Genomic DNA, 16,240 nt, shown 5'->3' on the forward strand with positions numbered 1-16,240 from the left:
TTGGACATAGCTCAATCATAAAGATAATTAGAATATTAAGTAGTGTTTTTTTTTTTTTTTGGTAATTAAGACTATCAAGAATTGAATTTTAATCACTGAAGTTAAAAAGTAAAACACTCTACCAGTAAATTACACAATTACGATTGATTTAGTGGTCTTTCTTGTACCCAAAATGAAATGGATAAAGTATGATGAAGCTGTGGTGCACACTCTCTCTTATTTTCAGAAAAAAGTCATGTAAATAATCAGAATTTAAATTTTCAAAAAATTTGAAACAATTATCAGTTAATATAGGCTTGAGATATTAAAAAAAAAAAGAAATAGTGAATATAGGCGCTTGTGCAATTCCTGCTACGGTTGGCATCCTTAGTAACAAATGATCTATCAAGCATTTGTTGCTTGATAGTTTGATTAACAAAGTATTAAAATTAAAATTTTTTTAAAATCTGTCTATATTATTTTTATATTATTCAATTTAATGTTTACATAGTTATTTGTTAATACTAAATTTTACAATTCAGTATTTTTTTAAACATTCCAATTGAATTTTTTTAACTGATTCATGCATTTATTATCGAGTTAAATATATTCAAGTCTTATCCATTGACATTTGAATCAATTGGAATGTCATTGAAGTGAACACTTAAGGATTGTGGATTCAAAACAATTTATACAAGCAATTTCCTCTTTGTTAAGTAAGTATTAAGATATGGGATTTGAGGTGGAGAGGACATTTGATGCATTGAGAGTGTGTAACTCTCAATTAATTATTAATATAATGATATCTTATTAATGAGTAAAATTAAAAATAATCGGATCCTTAAAAATAAATATTAATAAGTATATTTAAATTTAGTTAATTATTAAAATAATTTATTTTTAAAAGTCTAATAATCTTACAAACAGAGTGCTACACTCTTATCATGGATTGATTAGAACTAAACAACATAGTTGAAAGCTCCAACAAAGGTTGCAATGAGTTTGGCAGGAATTTCCTAGCAAACAAGAAGCACATGGAAGTATTGAGATTCCCATTATAGCTGCAGTTACCAGCAAACCTTGCTTTATTAAGAAGGTCTTCAGAAATAGCTCCCCTCCCAAATTTTCCAGGGTGGGGACCAGCCTTGGACCAATCAACCCAAGTCACACTCCTATTTGAGTTTTGCTCTGGCAAAAGAATGTTGATCAAAGTTGGTATGTAATGCTCGTCCATGTAGCAAGGAGGGCTGCAATATTGACTAAAAATTTCGTAGTATTTTTTGTCTGATATGATTTCGAGAGCAAGGCTGCGACTAACTTCAAACCACTGGGAGCCTTTACGCCATTGAGCTATGGAAATCGATGGGAACATTTTGGGATTGTATCTGCCACGCCCTACCTTCCTTGGATCGTCATAGGAACCTACATAGCTTTGATTTGAGTTGATAAGGTAATTATATGTTGTTGTAAAGTTGAATAAAGGAATGCAAGTCTCCGAGAGTAACACGAATCTCTGGTTTGTGAAATCGAGGAGAGCGTTCGCTAAAAGCCGTCTCTCTGCATCAATCATTGTCGGCTTTCCCCACTCCACGGCCTGCTATGGATTAACAAAGAAAATTGTTATATAGTCCCAAAATGTATTACTCCACTAGTCCGATTGTGAGATATTACTTGCACGCACTATGATTGCCAATGATTTAACATATTTCTGGAAAAAAAAAAAAACTAATTATTAAAGTTACTTACTCATTAAATCCAAAATTTAATTTAATTAATTTATATAATGAATATTTAACAGATTTAAAATTTAAATCATATCTTATATTTAAATTACATCTTTCTTTATAAATAAAAATGCTTACCCGTTAGGTTTATATTTATTTATGCGTAAAAATATTCATGAGTCTAATCAAATTGATTAACATTTCAAAATACGAGCCCAAAACTCAATAAGTTTGCTTAAGAAAATCAATGTAAGCTCATTTTTAAAATTTTATTATTAAAAATTTTTAAATATAATTTTTACATTTTTAAATATACACTTAAATTAAAATTAAATAAAAACTAAAACTTCATGTTCAAGGCTCCACTGCAAACCCATGGACAGATTTACGCCCTTAAAACATTAAAAAAGAACACACCTTTGCCTAGCTATCAAGCAATTAGATAGCTATAAGCAATTTATTCTTTTATAGTTTTTCTTTGATATATAGATCTTAAAATGAACTATTTTTTTTTTTTATCCAAGTTCAAAACCTTATATTTTTCTTTAGAGAAAAGAAGATCCATGGGAAACTTTAACGTAAAAGCTTTTAATAACTAAAGTATGGATCAACCATAAATTTAATTAAAAATACATTAAACTAAATAATGAAAATTTTCACTATTTTTTAAGTGATGAAAAAGATCTTTTTCCACACGAATTAGTCAAGTTATAACAATTTAGTCACAATATTTACTGCATGTGTCACACGTTCAATGTATCTATTCATCATTGATTTATTTCTGAAGTGGGTTACAGTGGAAGCCGTTGGCTCTTGCGTTCAAAGAAGCATTTTAGTTCATTTCCAAAAAAAAAGAAAAAAAACAAAAGCATTTTTTTTCTGGTACTAAACCAATTTCTTTGGTCAAGGCTAGACTACTTTGTTTTTTGGTCAAACTATCAGAAGCAATAGGTTACTCCGAACCCTAGATTACGTCTCTTATAAATAATATTAAGACGAAATTATTGGTAAATTCAATTATTAGTACTTAGAAAAAAAAAAATTCAATTATAGACATCTAAACTTAAAATATTGGTGGATTTTATTATTTTAAATTAGATAAGACAAGTTCTTTGAAATGATTTTGATGGATTAAGTACTTGACAAGGTAACAAACTATTCCAACTAGTTTTCATACATTGAAATATAGATTATGAAAAGTTATATTTGTCCATCATATTAAAAGTTGTATTTGTTCACCAATAATAGTTTATGTTTAATCATTGATAAAATATTTCATTTATTCATTAGGAGTTTTCTTATAAAAAGACATGCGTTTTCATCGACCAGATGAAAACTTCTTCCATAAAATCATTTTCACTATTGTGCTTGGAGTTTTTAGTTGTATTTTAGAAACCTATTAATTTTTTTTTTAAATGCTCTATACGTCTCCAAGTAATTTTTTTTTTCATTTGCTAATTTTTGTAACCGTTATTAACGTATAGGAAATCAAATTTACCTCTTTAAGTCTTTTTTAACTCATTCATTGTTAAAATGTTAACTTGAAAATAAAAAATAAAAACAAATTTAAAATATCCTTAAATAAAAATTTAATAATCATTTAAGTTTATAATATTTTATTTCAATTAATTTAACTTTAATTTTATATTTTGGATTCGTTGAACTCTTAAATATTTATTTTTATCTTATTTAAACCGTTTACTAGACGAAAATTCATATTGGTAGTTAATCAATTTTCGTCTAATAAAAACTTAATTGATAAAAATAAATATTTAAGAGTTTAATTAATTATAATAAAATGATAAACTCTAAGGGTTTGAATGATTATTAAATTCTTATTTAGATATTCCTTTTTTTTTTACCCTTTACCTAAAAAATTAAAGAAATATGATCATAGAAAAGGGTGAACACAATCATAGATTGATGATATTGTCGTAGGAAATAGGAATTATATGAGAACGAACCTTGCTTGGAATTCTTCTTCCATAAAAAACAGAGTCCTCTGCCACCGAATCATTGTAAAAGGGATGAGTGTGAACATATATGCTGTAAAGCCCCTCATGTCCTTTGAAGAACATCTCCCACAAGGGACTCAAAGGTATAGCTCCCTTTGTCAAGAACATGAAAGCAATTTTAGGGACATTCTCAAATGGAAATTCTTCAACTCTCGGAACAAACGATGCTCGCCAAAACAACACATCATCATCCATGTTGTGCATCAGGGGTAGCAGTATTTTTGATTCAATATATGGGGATGATGGTAGTGGAGGTGGCGGAGGCATGAAGGGTGTTGGTGGTTGTGGTAGCAGTTGTGATGGTGGTAGTGGCGGTGGTGATGATAAGGGTTGCCGGGATGAAAACAAAAAGAGATGAGCTATATGTGTACGGGATTCGAAACCAACAGTAATTCCGAAGGACAAGCCAATAACGAAGGACACAGCATGAAAGAGATGAGATAAAAGAGAATGGGAACTTGAAAGCTTAGCACAATTTAGGCTTTTTTGAGTTTCAATTCCCATTGCCTTTGCCTCCATGGGAAAGAAACTGAGAGAGAGTGCTACAAGACGGAGGAGAGGCAAAGAGCCGAAACCTTTTTTTATTGAGTCTGTATAGCAAAGAATTGAAGCGAAAGTTAAGATGGAATGCATGTGCTTTGGCCCACGTGGGCAGAGAAAGATTTAAATAAAATTTCTTATAAGAAGTTTGTAAAATTTTTTATTAAAAATGATTAAATAAAAATAAAAATTGATAAATTAAAAGATTTCGTTAAATAAATTAAGTGTGTAAAATTTAAAAAATTTTGAAAAAATTTATATATTTTTTTAAATAGATATTATAAATAATATATATATTAATAAAATTTTTATCGTTAAATAAATATCAATTAAATTTAAATTATAAATAATTTTTTTAATAATTTTTTTTTACATATTATTTATTTTTATATTAAATTTTATCAATATATTGATTTGAATATTTTATTAAAATTTTAATTAAATCATTTATAAATAAAAACTTTATAAACTTTATTTAAAAAATTTCCCCGCAAAGACCTAGGATATGGAATGCCTTTGTACCTAAATCATAGTCACATGAATTCAAATACAAAATTACTTTATTATAACTAATCAAAAGTCAATGGTTTTTTTTTTTTTTTTTAAGATAACATACTTGAATATCTCGAAAATTTGAAAATAAGAGAACTTTAAGTTTGACTCTTCGCGGCTACTCTTAGAATACAAGAAAAAAAAAAGGCATTCCAGACCTTTGATATGGTTTGGTCAATGGGCATCTCATTTTGATGATTTCCCTAACTGTAAGAAGAAAACCAATGTTAATATCTAACATAACCTACTAATAACTTGTAAGGACAAAGACACAATTATAAATTTATTCATACCAAAGATTTCATAATGGGACTAGAATGATTGAAAATGCACTGCAATGACTTCGTGCTTGACTTGCAAAAAATAATTTTATAATTTTTAATATTTGTTTATAAAAAATTATTAATTAACATAAAAATGATTTATTGATTAATAAAAAAAATATATGATTTTTTAGTATTGTCTCCCCGTTTCAAAAGATGAATAATTTTTTAAAAAACTACTAAGACAGACTATTTTCAAAGTCTGTAAAATTAATTCGACTTTAGCTGGACCTACAACATAAATTATTTTGGGTCAAATATTACTTCATACTATTCGAAATATTATTATATTAATAAAAATTATTTTTATTTATTTTAATTAAAAAATTTTAATATAAAATTATTTTAATATTTTAATTTTAAATGTCTTCATTTTGAATATTTTAATAATAAATTGTTATAATAATTCTTTAAAAATAAATATTTTAATAATAAAATATTTTTATTCAATATTTTAATAGTAAATAGTACTATAAAAATATTTTCAATATTAATAATAAATATTAATATGATAAACAATAATTTTATTTTAATAATGAATATTACTTAATATAACAATATTATTAATTTAATAATAATTTTTTAATAATTTGAATATTTTAAATTATTTCTTAATATTTTCAAATTTAAAAGATATAAAATTATTAATATTTTAATGACAAATGTTTGTATATCACTATTTCTATAGTAAATATAAATGAATAATACAACTCTACAATTTATTAATAAATATTTTCAATATAAATAGTATTATTTTATTAGGATAAATATTTTAAAACTTTAACATTAAATTTTAATAATAATAATAATTATTATTATTATTATTATTATTATTTAGGTAATAATGTTTATATTTTAGATAAATTATTTTAAATATTTTTAAAATATTAGAAAAAATAATTTTTTTTACGAGAAAAGAAATACTTCCATTCATAAACATGACTTACATCAGAATTAACATGTGGACTTGAACGAGACAATCCTCTACCCAGGTAGTACTTTGATGCAAACCTATCCCTAGTTTAGCAAGACAATGTGTTGCTCTGCTTTCTCTGATGGTATGGATGATCCTAATATTACGAAATTGTTGAAGCTTTGTTCGCACTTCCTCTATCAGTGTTCCAACAGGGGAGAAGTCCGGGTCTGTCACTTGGAGTTTAGACTTTATGATTAGGCTATCTCTTTCTAATTTCACCTTTTCAAGCCCCATTTCTTTGCGAGATCCACTGCACTCACCGCCCTAATAGCCTCTATAGATGAAGGGTATATTACCATGGCTGCTATTTGAATGAGCTCCTATAATCAGAATCTTCTATTATCACTCTAACACCTCCTCTCTTCTGAGCTGCATTGATTGCTCCGTCGAAACTAATTTTGTAAATACCTCTCGGAGGAGGTTCCCATTTCTGTTTCCTTGTTTTGCAAACTCGAAGATCGCTGTTGGGCATTGTTAAAGTCTTGATGTTATTGTTTAGCAAAGCTTGTTGTCATGGTGGAGTTCTTTCTTTGCTCACCATACACTTCACTATTCCTATCTTTCCAGATCACCCAAGCAGTAATGATCATCAACTGTCTCCGCTCCTCAAACAGGTCATCCAATATTTTCCCTACCCAGTTTTGCAAATGCATATTTTCCCTCGCACCATCATCCCATTTGAAGCCTAGATACCTCCAAACCTCTCTAGCTAGATTGCATTCGAAGACTGCATAGGCCACTGTTTCCTCGTCACCTCCACATTTGGGGCATATATTAACTTGCAATTTCCGCTTGAAAAGGTTCTACATTACAGGAAGAATCTCTTTGCATGTTCTCCACATGAACACTTTCCTTTTTGTTGGCACCTGTGCTCACCATATTCTAGTTCATAATGTGTTCACTTCCTATCCCTGTTGGCTTGACTCTCCATTCCTACCGTTTGCTACTGTTGAATTACACATCATTCTGTAAGTGCTCCTAAAAGTGAACACACCATAATTTTCAAGCTTCCATATCATTCTATATGGAACGCCAATTTTGCTGAGCGGAATGGTACACACTGCTTCAGCTACCTTGACAGAATGTTGGGTTAAAAGCCTCCAATCCAATCATATCAGCGGAAGCGAAATCAAACAATAAATCAAACACACAAAAAACAACAATTTAACGTGGTTCGATCCAATCAACTTACGTCCACAGATGAGAAACAAGATCCACTAGTTGTAGAGAATTACAAACATGCATCAAATCATCAACCTCACTCAACAATCAATATTCATAAGACACTCTCAATCTCTTCTAGTCCTATGGAGTATTCTCAACCCAAACAAACACAAACCCAAACCCTTGTGCACACTTTCAACATAACCAAACACATACCCATATGCTCTCATACATCATATCTATGCGAACCCTCTCAGTCTCCTTTAGTCCACTCACAAACAAACATACACACCTATAAGATGTAAAACCCCAATACTCCTATGGGGTGTCTATCCCACAAAACTCTACAACTCTCTTACATCTTTTTCTCATACCTAACCCTTTAGAGACTTCACCTATTTATAACCATACAAACTTACCCATTAAGAATCTCTTTGCTTTTACAATTCTTCTCTTATAAGTCAAACTTGCCTATTAAAAATCTCTTCTCTTTTAGAATTCTTCTCTTGCAAATTAAACTTACCTATTAAGAATCCTATTTCTTTTAAAATTCTTTTTTTGCAAGTCTTCTTGTCTATCAAGCAATATCTAATAAATCTCAAACAAATCTCTTATGAGATTTGAGTTAATATTCTCAACAATCTCCATCTTGACTCAAATTCCATCAATCATCTATCTTTATGCTAGACATGCTTGGCTCCACTTGTAATGAAAGTCTCACAATCATCTTCTCTTCTCTTATGTCTTCACACTTCATACAAACCAATCTTCAATCTTCAAAACTTAAACTCAAACTCTTCTCTTGAATCAAGCTCTTCTGGACTTACTTCTTCTCATGTCTCAAACCATGCATTTTTCACATCTTAAACCTTTAGCTCTTCCCATATCTCGAACTTTCAACTCTTTCACGTCCCGAACCTTCGGCTTTTTTCACATCTTGAATCTTCAACTCTTCTCACGTTTCGAACCTTCAGCTCTGATACCACTTGTTGGGGATCAGCACAGCTCTGATACCATTTGTTGGGCTAAAAGACTCCAATCAAATCACACCAACGGAAGCAAAATCAAACAATAAATCAAACACACAAGAGACAACAATTTAACGTGATTCGATCCAATCAACCTACGTCCACGAATGAGAAACAAAATTCACTAGTTGTAGAGAATTACAAACATGCATCAAATCATCAACCTCACTCAACAATCAATACTCATAAGACACTCTCAATCTCTTCTAGTCCTATGGAGTATTCTCAACTCAAACAAATACAAACTTAAACCCTTGTGCACACTTTCAATATAACCAAACACATACCCATATGCTCCCATACATCATACCTATGTAGACCTTCTCGGTCTCCTCTAGTCCACTCACAAACAAACATACACACCCATAAGATGTAGAGCCCCAATACTGCTATGGGATGTCTATCCCACAAAACTCTACAACTTTCTTACATTTTTTTCTCATACCTAATCCTATAGAGACTTCACCTATTTATAATCATACAAACTTGCCCATTAAGAATCCCTTTGCTCTTAGAATTCTTCTCCTATAAGTCAAACTTACCTATCAAGAATCCCTTCCCTTTTAGAATTCTTCTCTTGCAAGTTAAACTTACCTATTAAGAATTCTCTTTCTTTTAGAATTCTTCTTTTGCAAGTCTTCTTGTCTATTAAGCAATATCTAACAAATCTCAAACAAATCTCTTATGAGATTTGAGTTAATATTCCCAATAAAAAAATCGTTCTCGGAGCACTGTCCAATTCCATATCATCGTGAGTGTTTGTCCACCAGGGCTACAACCCTTTCATCTTCATCCCATCTCCCTCTTAACAAATTTGAGCTGAAATTTGCATTAAAAGGTATCCAATTATCTTTCCATATGCGTATGGTCCTCCCATCTCCTATTCTGCACCGAACACTTTGTTGGAGGATAACTTTGGTGGTTCATACACTTCTCCACGTTAGGGAAGGATACGTGCCAAATTTGGCTTCCAAAAAAGATCTTCCAAGCATATACTTGGCCTCCAATACCCTATGTAGTAAATTTCTAGTCTTTGTCAGTAGCCTCCAACCTTGTTTGGCGAGGAGTGCTTTGTTGAATATTCCCATGTCTCTGAAGCCCATTCCTCCCTCTCCCTTCGGCATGCATAAATGTTTCCGTTGAATCCAGTGTATCCCTTTTTTGTCCTTTTCTTGTCCCCACCAATAGTTGCTCAATTAGCTATTTATCTCGTTACACAATGAGGCTGGTAGCTCATTTTGTATGTGGGGATGGCTTGGAGAACAGCTCTGATAAAAACTTCTTTCCCCCCTTGCGACAAGGCTCTATAGCTCCAACCACTTAGTCTTGAGTTAATCTTGTCTTTTAGCTCCTTAAAAGTTATTCTCGTCTCTCCCCACCATGGATGGAAGTCCTAGGTATTTCTCCATATTGATCGTTGATTGAATGCCGAATATATCTTCTATCTCTTGCTTTTGTACATCCTCCATGTTTTTTTGTTGAAATATAAAGCCGATTTCTAAAAGTTTATCTGTTGTCCTAAGTAGTCTTCATATCTCTGTAGCATGTGCTTCAACTTTTCGCTTTTGCTTTTGTTGGCCATAGCTTACAGTAGGCTGTCATCAGCAAAGAAAAGATGATTAACTCTCGGACCAAATCTACTTGCCCTCACCCAGTGTAACAATCCCTGCTCCTGCTTATTATTGAAAATTGCTGTTTGTCCTTCTGTACACATCAAAAAAAGTTATGGAGAGAGGGAATCCCCTTGGTGGAGTCCTCTTTCTAGTTTGAAAGTGTCAGTTATACCACCATTTACAACAAGAGAATATGATACCGAAGTAACACAATTCATCACTAGTGCAATCCAGTCAGGGTGAAAACCATTTTCTTCATTATAGCACCTAAAAAACTCCATTCAACACGGTCGTAAACCTTACTCATATCCAATTTCAAGGCCAAAAAACCATTCTGACCTTTTGTTTTAGTTTTCAAAGTGTGTACAAGCTCATATGCAACTAAGATATTGTCAGATATTAGCCTCCCAGGAACAAACGCACTCTGGACCTCACTAATACAAACATGCAAGATGGTCTTTAACCTATTCACAACGACTTCTGAAATGATTTTATAGATAACATTGCACAGACTGAGAGGCCTATATTATGTGATTTTAGTGGGGTATTTGATCTTAGGGATTAGAACAATATGGGTATGGCTTATGTTTGAGAAATCCCTATCACCATTCAAGTAAGACAAACATAATTGAGTCACATCATTACCAACAATATGCCAAAGGTTAGGTGCATGTGTTTGAAGGCCAGGTGAATCGCCTCAACCTTGAATTCTGCAAGTAAGAGTTTGTTCATCTCATCTGATACTCAAGTCTCCATCGCCTGCAGGGTATTTTCAAATAGTGATGTTTTTTTAGAGTTAAAAAAGCATCTAAAGTAATCCATGGCTATGTTTTCAATCTCCAACTCATCTTCACACCACTCCCCATTCAAGCTCTCCATGCCCCAAATTGTATTGTTCTTTTTCCTTTGCTTTGCTTGAGCATGGAAAAATGTCATGTTTTGGTCCTCATCTCTCAACCAGTTTATCCTTGATCATTGCATCCAAAACACCTCCTCTCTTTCTAGCCATTTGTTTATTTCATCTTTTAGTAATTGCCCTTCGTGTAAAGAATTATAACTTGCTGGCCCACTTTGTAGTTCATGAAACTCAATTTTCAACTTGTCCAACCTTTCCTCCATGGAAGCGTACGTGCCACTTGTCCCATTTTTGCTTCCACCGAATGTAAGGCTTCCACCATCTATGCATCCTTTACAATTTCTTCGCATTCCACTTCTCTCATCCTACGTGCTTCGAACTTAAACCATTTATTTCTTCGTTTATCCCTTTTCATCCGCACACTAAACGTGATTGATATCATGATGGGATATGATCTGAGGCAAAAGCCACCAGATGTTGAATCGTATGATCTGGAAACCAATCCACCCACTATTTATTGCCAACCACCATGTCAAGCCTTTCCCTCACATTATTTGCCTCTGTATTGCCCCTCGCCCACGTGTACCACCGGCCTCTATATCCCAGGTCCTCTAGTTCACAGTCTGTTAATGCATTCCTAAAAGCTTCCATTTACCTCTCTCTCCTTAGAAGTTTGCCTGCTTTCACGGTACATATCCACGGCTTGTTTGATTGCCCTACCAAATGTCTTAAATAGAGCCCACGATTCTTCTCTCCTACTAGTGTCCGGTTCCCCACAAAAGCAAATCAATCTCCAAGTATCCTTTCTTTGATCGTCATTGACCTCCATATCTATATGGTTTCTAAAATAACTAATTAATTTCATAGATACATCAGTCTTCCACATCAGTGCCAATCCACCACTACTTCCTATTGCATCCACTCCGAAACATGCTCTAAATCCACTTTTCCTCCTTATTCTATCTATTTTTCTTGCATGCAACTTGGTTTCTTATAAAAACAGTGTATGGGCGTCTTTGCTCTTCAGCAGATCTCAAAGAGCTCGAATCGCACATGAGTTTCCAAACCCACGACAGTTCCAGGATAGGCACCTCATTGCTCTCGGCGGGACTGAACTCAAATCTCCGCTGTTCTTTGATTTTGTTGTACTCCATCCAAGACTGTATCTTTACTCTTCTTCCCTTTTGCGTCAATATCCATTAAATCATTATTCTGGTCCCCAGACTTTTGCTTACCAATATTTATTTTATCTACCTCATTTTCTTTGTTTATTTCACCTGCCTTCCTCTTCCACTTCTGCCTCGTATTGGATTGTACTTGCATGCATGCCATTACCCTTTATTTTGCCATCTCAACCTTTAGTATTCTCGCTCACAACCTTTCCACGTCATTACTTGAATTATTAAGGACTAAAACCTGTTCCCTCCTTCTATGTATGGTGCCCTGCTTTGGCAGATTCTTTCCTCTTGCCTTTGTTGTTCTTCCATTTATTTGCGCCTCGAATTATTCCCCTTAAATTAATCCTTGTGGCAGATTTTTCTCCATTCTCTTAACTTCTATAAATTCATCTTTTCCTTTTTGCACCCTGTAAGTCTCGTTCAATCTATGGTAATTGTTATCCCTAGAATCTCGCATTCTTCCCTCCTATCACGCCCATTATTTTTGCTTGTCATGGCAGTTTCATTCGTTCCTTTTTTCCCCTGGTTCTACCTGCCTGAGTTCACATCGGAAACCTCTCATTCTGGTGAAACTGGTGTTGATTCACTCTATTGGACGTCATCAATAATTCTACCTTATACTAGGCCTCTTTCCAATTTACCCTCATCCATGTTACCAGTTTTTTAGTACTTTTGAAACCCTCCAAAACTCGTCATGCCTTCAGTTCTTACTGAAGGGGCTCTTAACCAGTCACCATACTGTCTTCCCTTCTCTTCATTACCTTCTTCATCCTTTTCACAATCGCATTCATTCTCTGTGTGCCCTATCATTCTACATGTACGGCAAAAGTTTGGAATTCGCTCATACTTCAGTCTGTCGCGAATATCCTTCCCTCCTTTCTTTGTCAGCGAAACCAACCTTCTTAAGGGCTTTGTGATATCAATAGTTACCTTCATACTCAAGAAGCTCTCCCCAGTGAGTAAGTCATACTCTTATCTACGCCCTTTAATAACCCCACATTGTTCCCGATCTTCTCTGCCACTCTAGTATTCATCATTCTCAGTGGAAGGCCATATACCCTAATCCAAAACGTAGCTTCCTTAAGGGTGTACTCATATGGACGTAGATCTCCATTGTAATCCTTGAATACCAATAGATTTTTGTCGAAGGACCAAGGTGATCCCTCGATCACTTTATTCTTGTCATGCTTGGATCCAAACTAAAATAAGAACAGATTTTCCCCCAATGCCGTTATTACCATCTCTTTTGCCAACTTCCATATTACCCTTCGTGTACCCATCATCGCATCTCCGTTCAAAGTTCGGGTGGTTAATAGTTTCCCTACCATCCAATACCTCTCCTCTTGAGGATCTGTGCTATTCAAAATATCTTCCGTGTCTACACACTCCTCTTCTTCCTCTGTCAGTTCGAGCTTTTACAATGCATCATCCAGATCATCCGCCATTGTTAAACCCAACTACCATTAAATGACTTCTTTGCAACGTATGTAATGACCCTTGTACTAAAATCCACTGACTATTCAACTAAACAAAAAAAATCACCTCAAAAACCGTGAGGAGGAAACTCTTGTAATCGACAAGAGGACGAACCCTCTCACAAAACCAGAGTTTTGGAGAGACTTTTTTAATAAATAATATTGTTTTAAGTTTTTAATATTAATATAATATTTTAATAATAAAATATTATTATTAAAATATTAATATTTTAATAATTATGTCAATATTACTAATTAATATAAGAGCAAATGTTTTAAAAATAATCAAATAATAAAAAATATTTTATTAAATTATACAGACAACAAAAAAAAATTGATATTTTAAAAATTATTTTCACTAAATAAAGGGAGCCAAAATTTTTTACTATATGCTCATTTAAAGACTAAATATTTGAATGATTATTCAATTACGTTTTATTTTATACAAATAAATTAATTTTAGATATGATAAAAAATTAATTTTAAACATAATTTTGAAAAAAAATTATAATTTAATCAATTATCTTTTCACGTTTCCAGCAACTTCCACAAATTCCTCTAGTTGCTTTTTTTTCCTTTGTTTCTTCCACAAATTTCACATTCTCTGTAAACTCAACATTCCAAACATACCATCAACAAAAAGTCAACATCTCAATTTTTTTGCTTATGTCACATAACAAAGCATGTTCCTGCATCTTCAACCCACTACCTCACTTGACCATTCTATCTCTTAAACACTAACAATCAATTTTCCACAAGTGGAACTACTCACAACAACCAAAACCACAAATAATTATCCAAAAACACCATCGGTAGTAGTAAACGATCCATCATTCTTGTTTTGTTTCCTTACATTTTCCTTCACTTTCTCAGGAAACAATAAAATCCCAAAAACCCCGAACCCTCCCCTCCACCCATGGCCTATCCATTAATCTCAACCATAAGCTATCACTTTATAATCAAGGCTATGGACAGTTCCCACAGTTTTCACAATCAATGACTACTTCTTAGCCAAACCCTCTGTTCCACCTAACACATCGACAGGTTCATGCGGAGGTTACCAATGGACAACCTAGTCTTCAAATTATACAACAAAAAAAAAAAAAAAGTAAAGTCACTTTTGAATAAATAAGCAAAGAAGAGTTTATTTACCTTTTGTCGCTCTAGTTTTGCTTTCAGACTTCAACAAGAGGGTGAAATTGAAATTATTAGAAGAGAGACAACAAAGAGATTGGAGAAAGTTATTAAGAAAAATGTTGAGAAGAGATTGATCTCGCAGGAAGTTTAACTAAAGGGCATAAAAATTGGTTTGTCCAATCTAAGGCTTTTCATATTGTTTTCTTTGAAAATCTAAACCTGTAGAAAGGAAACGGAGATGCGGAATGAAAAGTTATTTTCCGAAAACAATCATCTCTGGCAAGCGACGGTCGAAAGAGGCAATCCAATGTCGGTTTCTAAATTGTCATGGCTATGGAGAATTTGAAAAACAAAAGAAATGATGGGGATATAACAAAGAATGGTAGAGAGAAAAGAAGGAGCAGAAAATAAAAAGTAAAAAATTAAAATTTTTATTTAAAAATTTTTGCTTCTTTTTTTGAGTCAACTTATGTTTGATTTTTTTGCCAGTTGTGCCACCCTTTTTTTTTTTTATCAGCTCAGAGTTAACGGCACGTGTGTTTTATTCTCTTTGTTTTGTTCAAAAAATTCTTACATTGTTATAGCTTAATAATAGTTAATCTTTATTAGTATAAAATAAAATAATTAATTTTGAATTAAATAATTATTTAAATATTTAATCTTAAAATAAACATTTAATCAAAAATTTTCTATAACGTCTGAAATAAGGTGCCCAGGGTGGCAGGGACACCTAAAATGCATTTAGAGGTGCTGTTTTAGGAAGACAAGTTGAACAAATTTTCTTTAGATAAAAACTTTAAAAAAAAATTATTTAATACATTATCAGATGAGTTTTTAACTTAATGGACATATATTTTTAATACATTATCAGATGTTATATATTTTTAATTAATTTTTTTATTTTTAAATATATCTTAATGGACACATATGACCTAACTAATTTCACTTGTAACATTAAAAATTTACACTGATAATATATTTAATAATTTCTCAAAACTAAAATAAGAAGAAAAGTGGAATCAATTAAAGTCATAGATTATTATGATGTCAATTGATCCACACACAATGAAAAAAATCATTTTTTTTACCCGAATAAGAATACAAATAGATATTATATTGTAAGAATAAGAATGGATCTAATTTTAAATTTTTTATTTGATATATAGATGACGACAGATTATATAATACATGTCTCATACCCGTAGCTATATCCTACATATATATTTAGTAAATAAATTTTTATTAAATAATATAAATTATCATTTTAAATTAATTAAAAGTAATATATTTTATTTAAAATATATATATTAATATATATTTATAAAAAAACTCACATAAATATACAAAATAAAATTTCTTAAAACAATTAAAATATAAATTTAATTTTTATTTTTTAAAAAGGTTACAGATATTGAGGAACGAAAATTATTCATACTCATTAAATATTTGTTGGATATGAATACATGAATGGATATAATATAAAAATCTAAAAATGAAGATGAAAAATACTCTACTCACTTTATAATCTACCCACTAACATTTTCATATATTACAAATATTTTTATAATTTTATCGCATCTAATTACATATATTTATGATTTTAATGGTATCAATAATGAATATATCAAGGCCATCAAAATATACATTAGAAAGTAGAAAAAATATGGAAAGGGTCATCAT

At 31.8% G+C, this 16,240-nt stretch overlaps 1 protein-coding gene across 2 annotated transcripts; it reads right to left on the reverse strand.

Moving 5' to 3' along the window:
* Positions 1–849: 849 nt before the first annotated feature.
* On the reverse strand, positions 850–14,926 carry LOC111290195 (glycosyltransferase BC10-like). 2 transcript variants are annotated; one of them, XM_089768790.1, is made up of 3 exons: positions 14,576–14,926; positions 3,668–4,308; positions 850–1,573 (listed from the first exon to the last, which is right to left on the reverse strand). In XM_089768790.1, exons 2-3 carry the CDS (start codon positions 4,235–4,237, stop codon positions 911–913), a joined length of 1,233 nt encoding a protein of 410 aa, XP_089624916.1. In that variant the 5' UTR covers positions 4,238–4,308; positions 14,576–14,926; the 3' UTR covers positions 850–910. The 2 variants fall into 2 exon arrangements, with proteins under 2 accessions (XP_089624916.1, XP_089624915.1); XM_089768789.1 differs by lacking the exon at positions 14,576–14,926 and having other exon boundaries at positions 3,668–4,380.
* Positions 14,927–16,240: the final 1,314 nt, after the last annotated feature.

This window comes from Durio zibethinus, chromosome 11 (assembly GCF_047325235.1).
Source record: "Durio zibethinus cultivar Kanyao isolate XHJ-2024 chromosome 11, ASM4732523v1, whole genome shotgun sequence".
Taxonomy (NCBI): domain Eukaryota; kingdom Viridiplantae; phylum Streptophyta; class Magnoliopsida; order Malvales; family Malvaceae; genus Durio; species Durio zibethinus.

What these genes read in the sequence shown, in the direction of transcription:
- LOC111290195 (XM_089768789.1), bottom strand. Translation starts at nt 4,351, where the DNA reads ATGCATTCCATCTTAACTTTCGCTTCAATTCTTTGCTATACAGACTCA. An exon ending in GAAGAAGAATTCCAAGCAAG is followed by an intron (nt 1,574 to 3,667) that starts GTTCGTTCTCAT and finishes AATCCATAGCAG; the next exon opens with GCCGTGGAGTGGGGAAAGCC.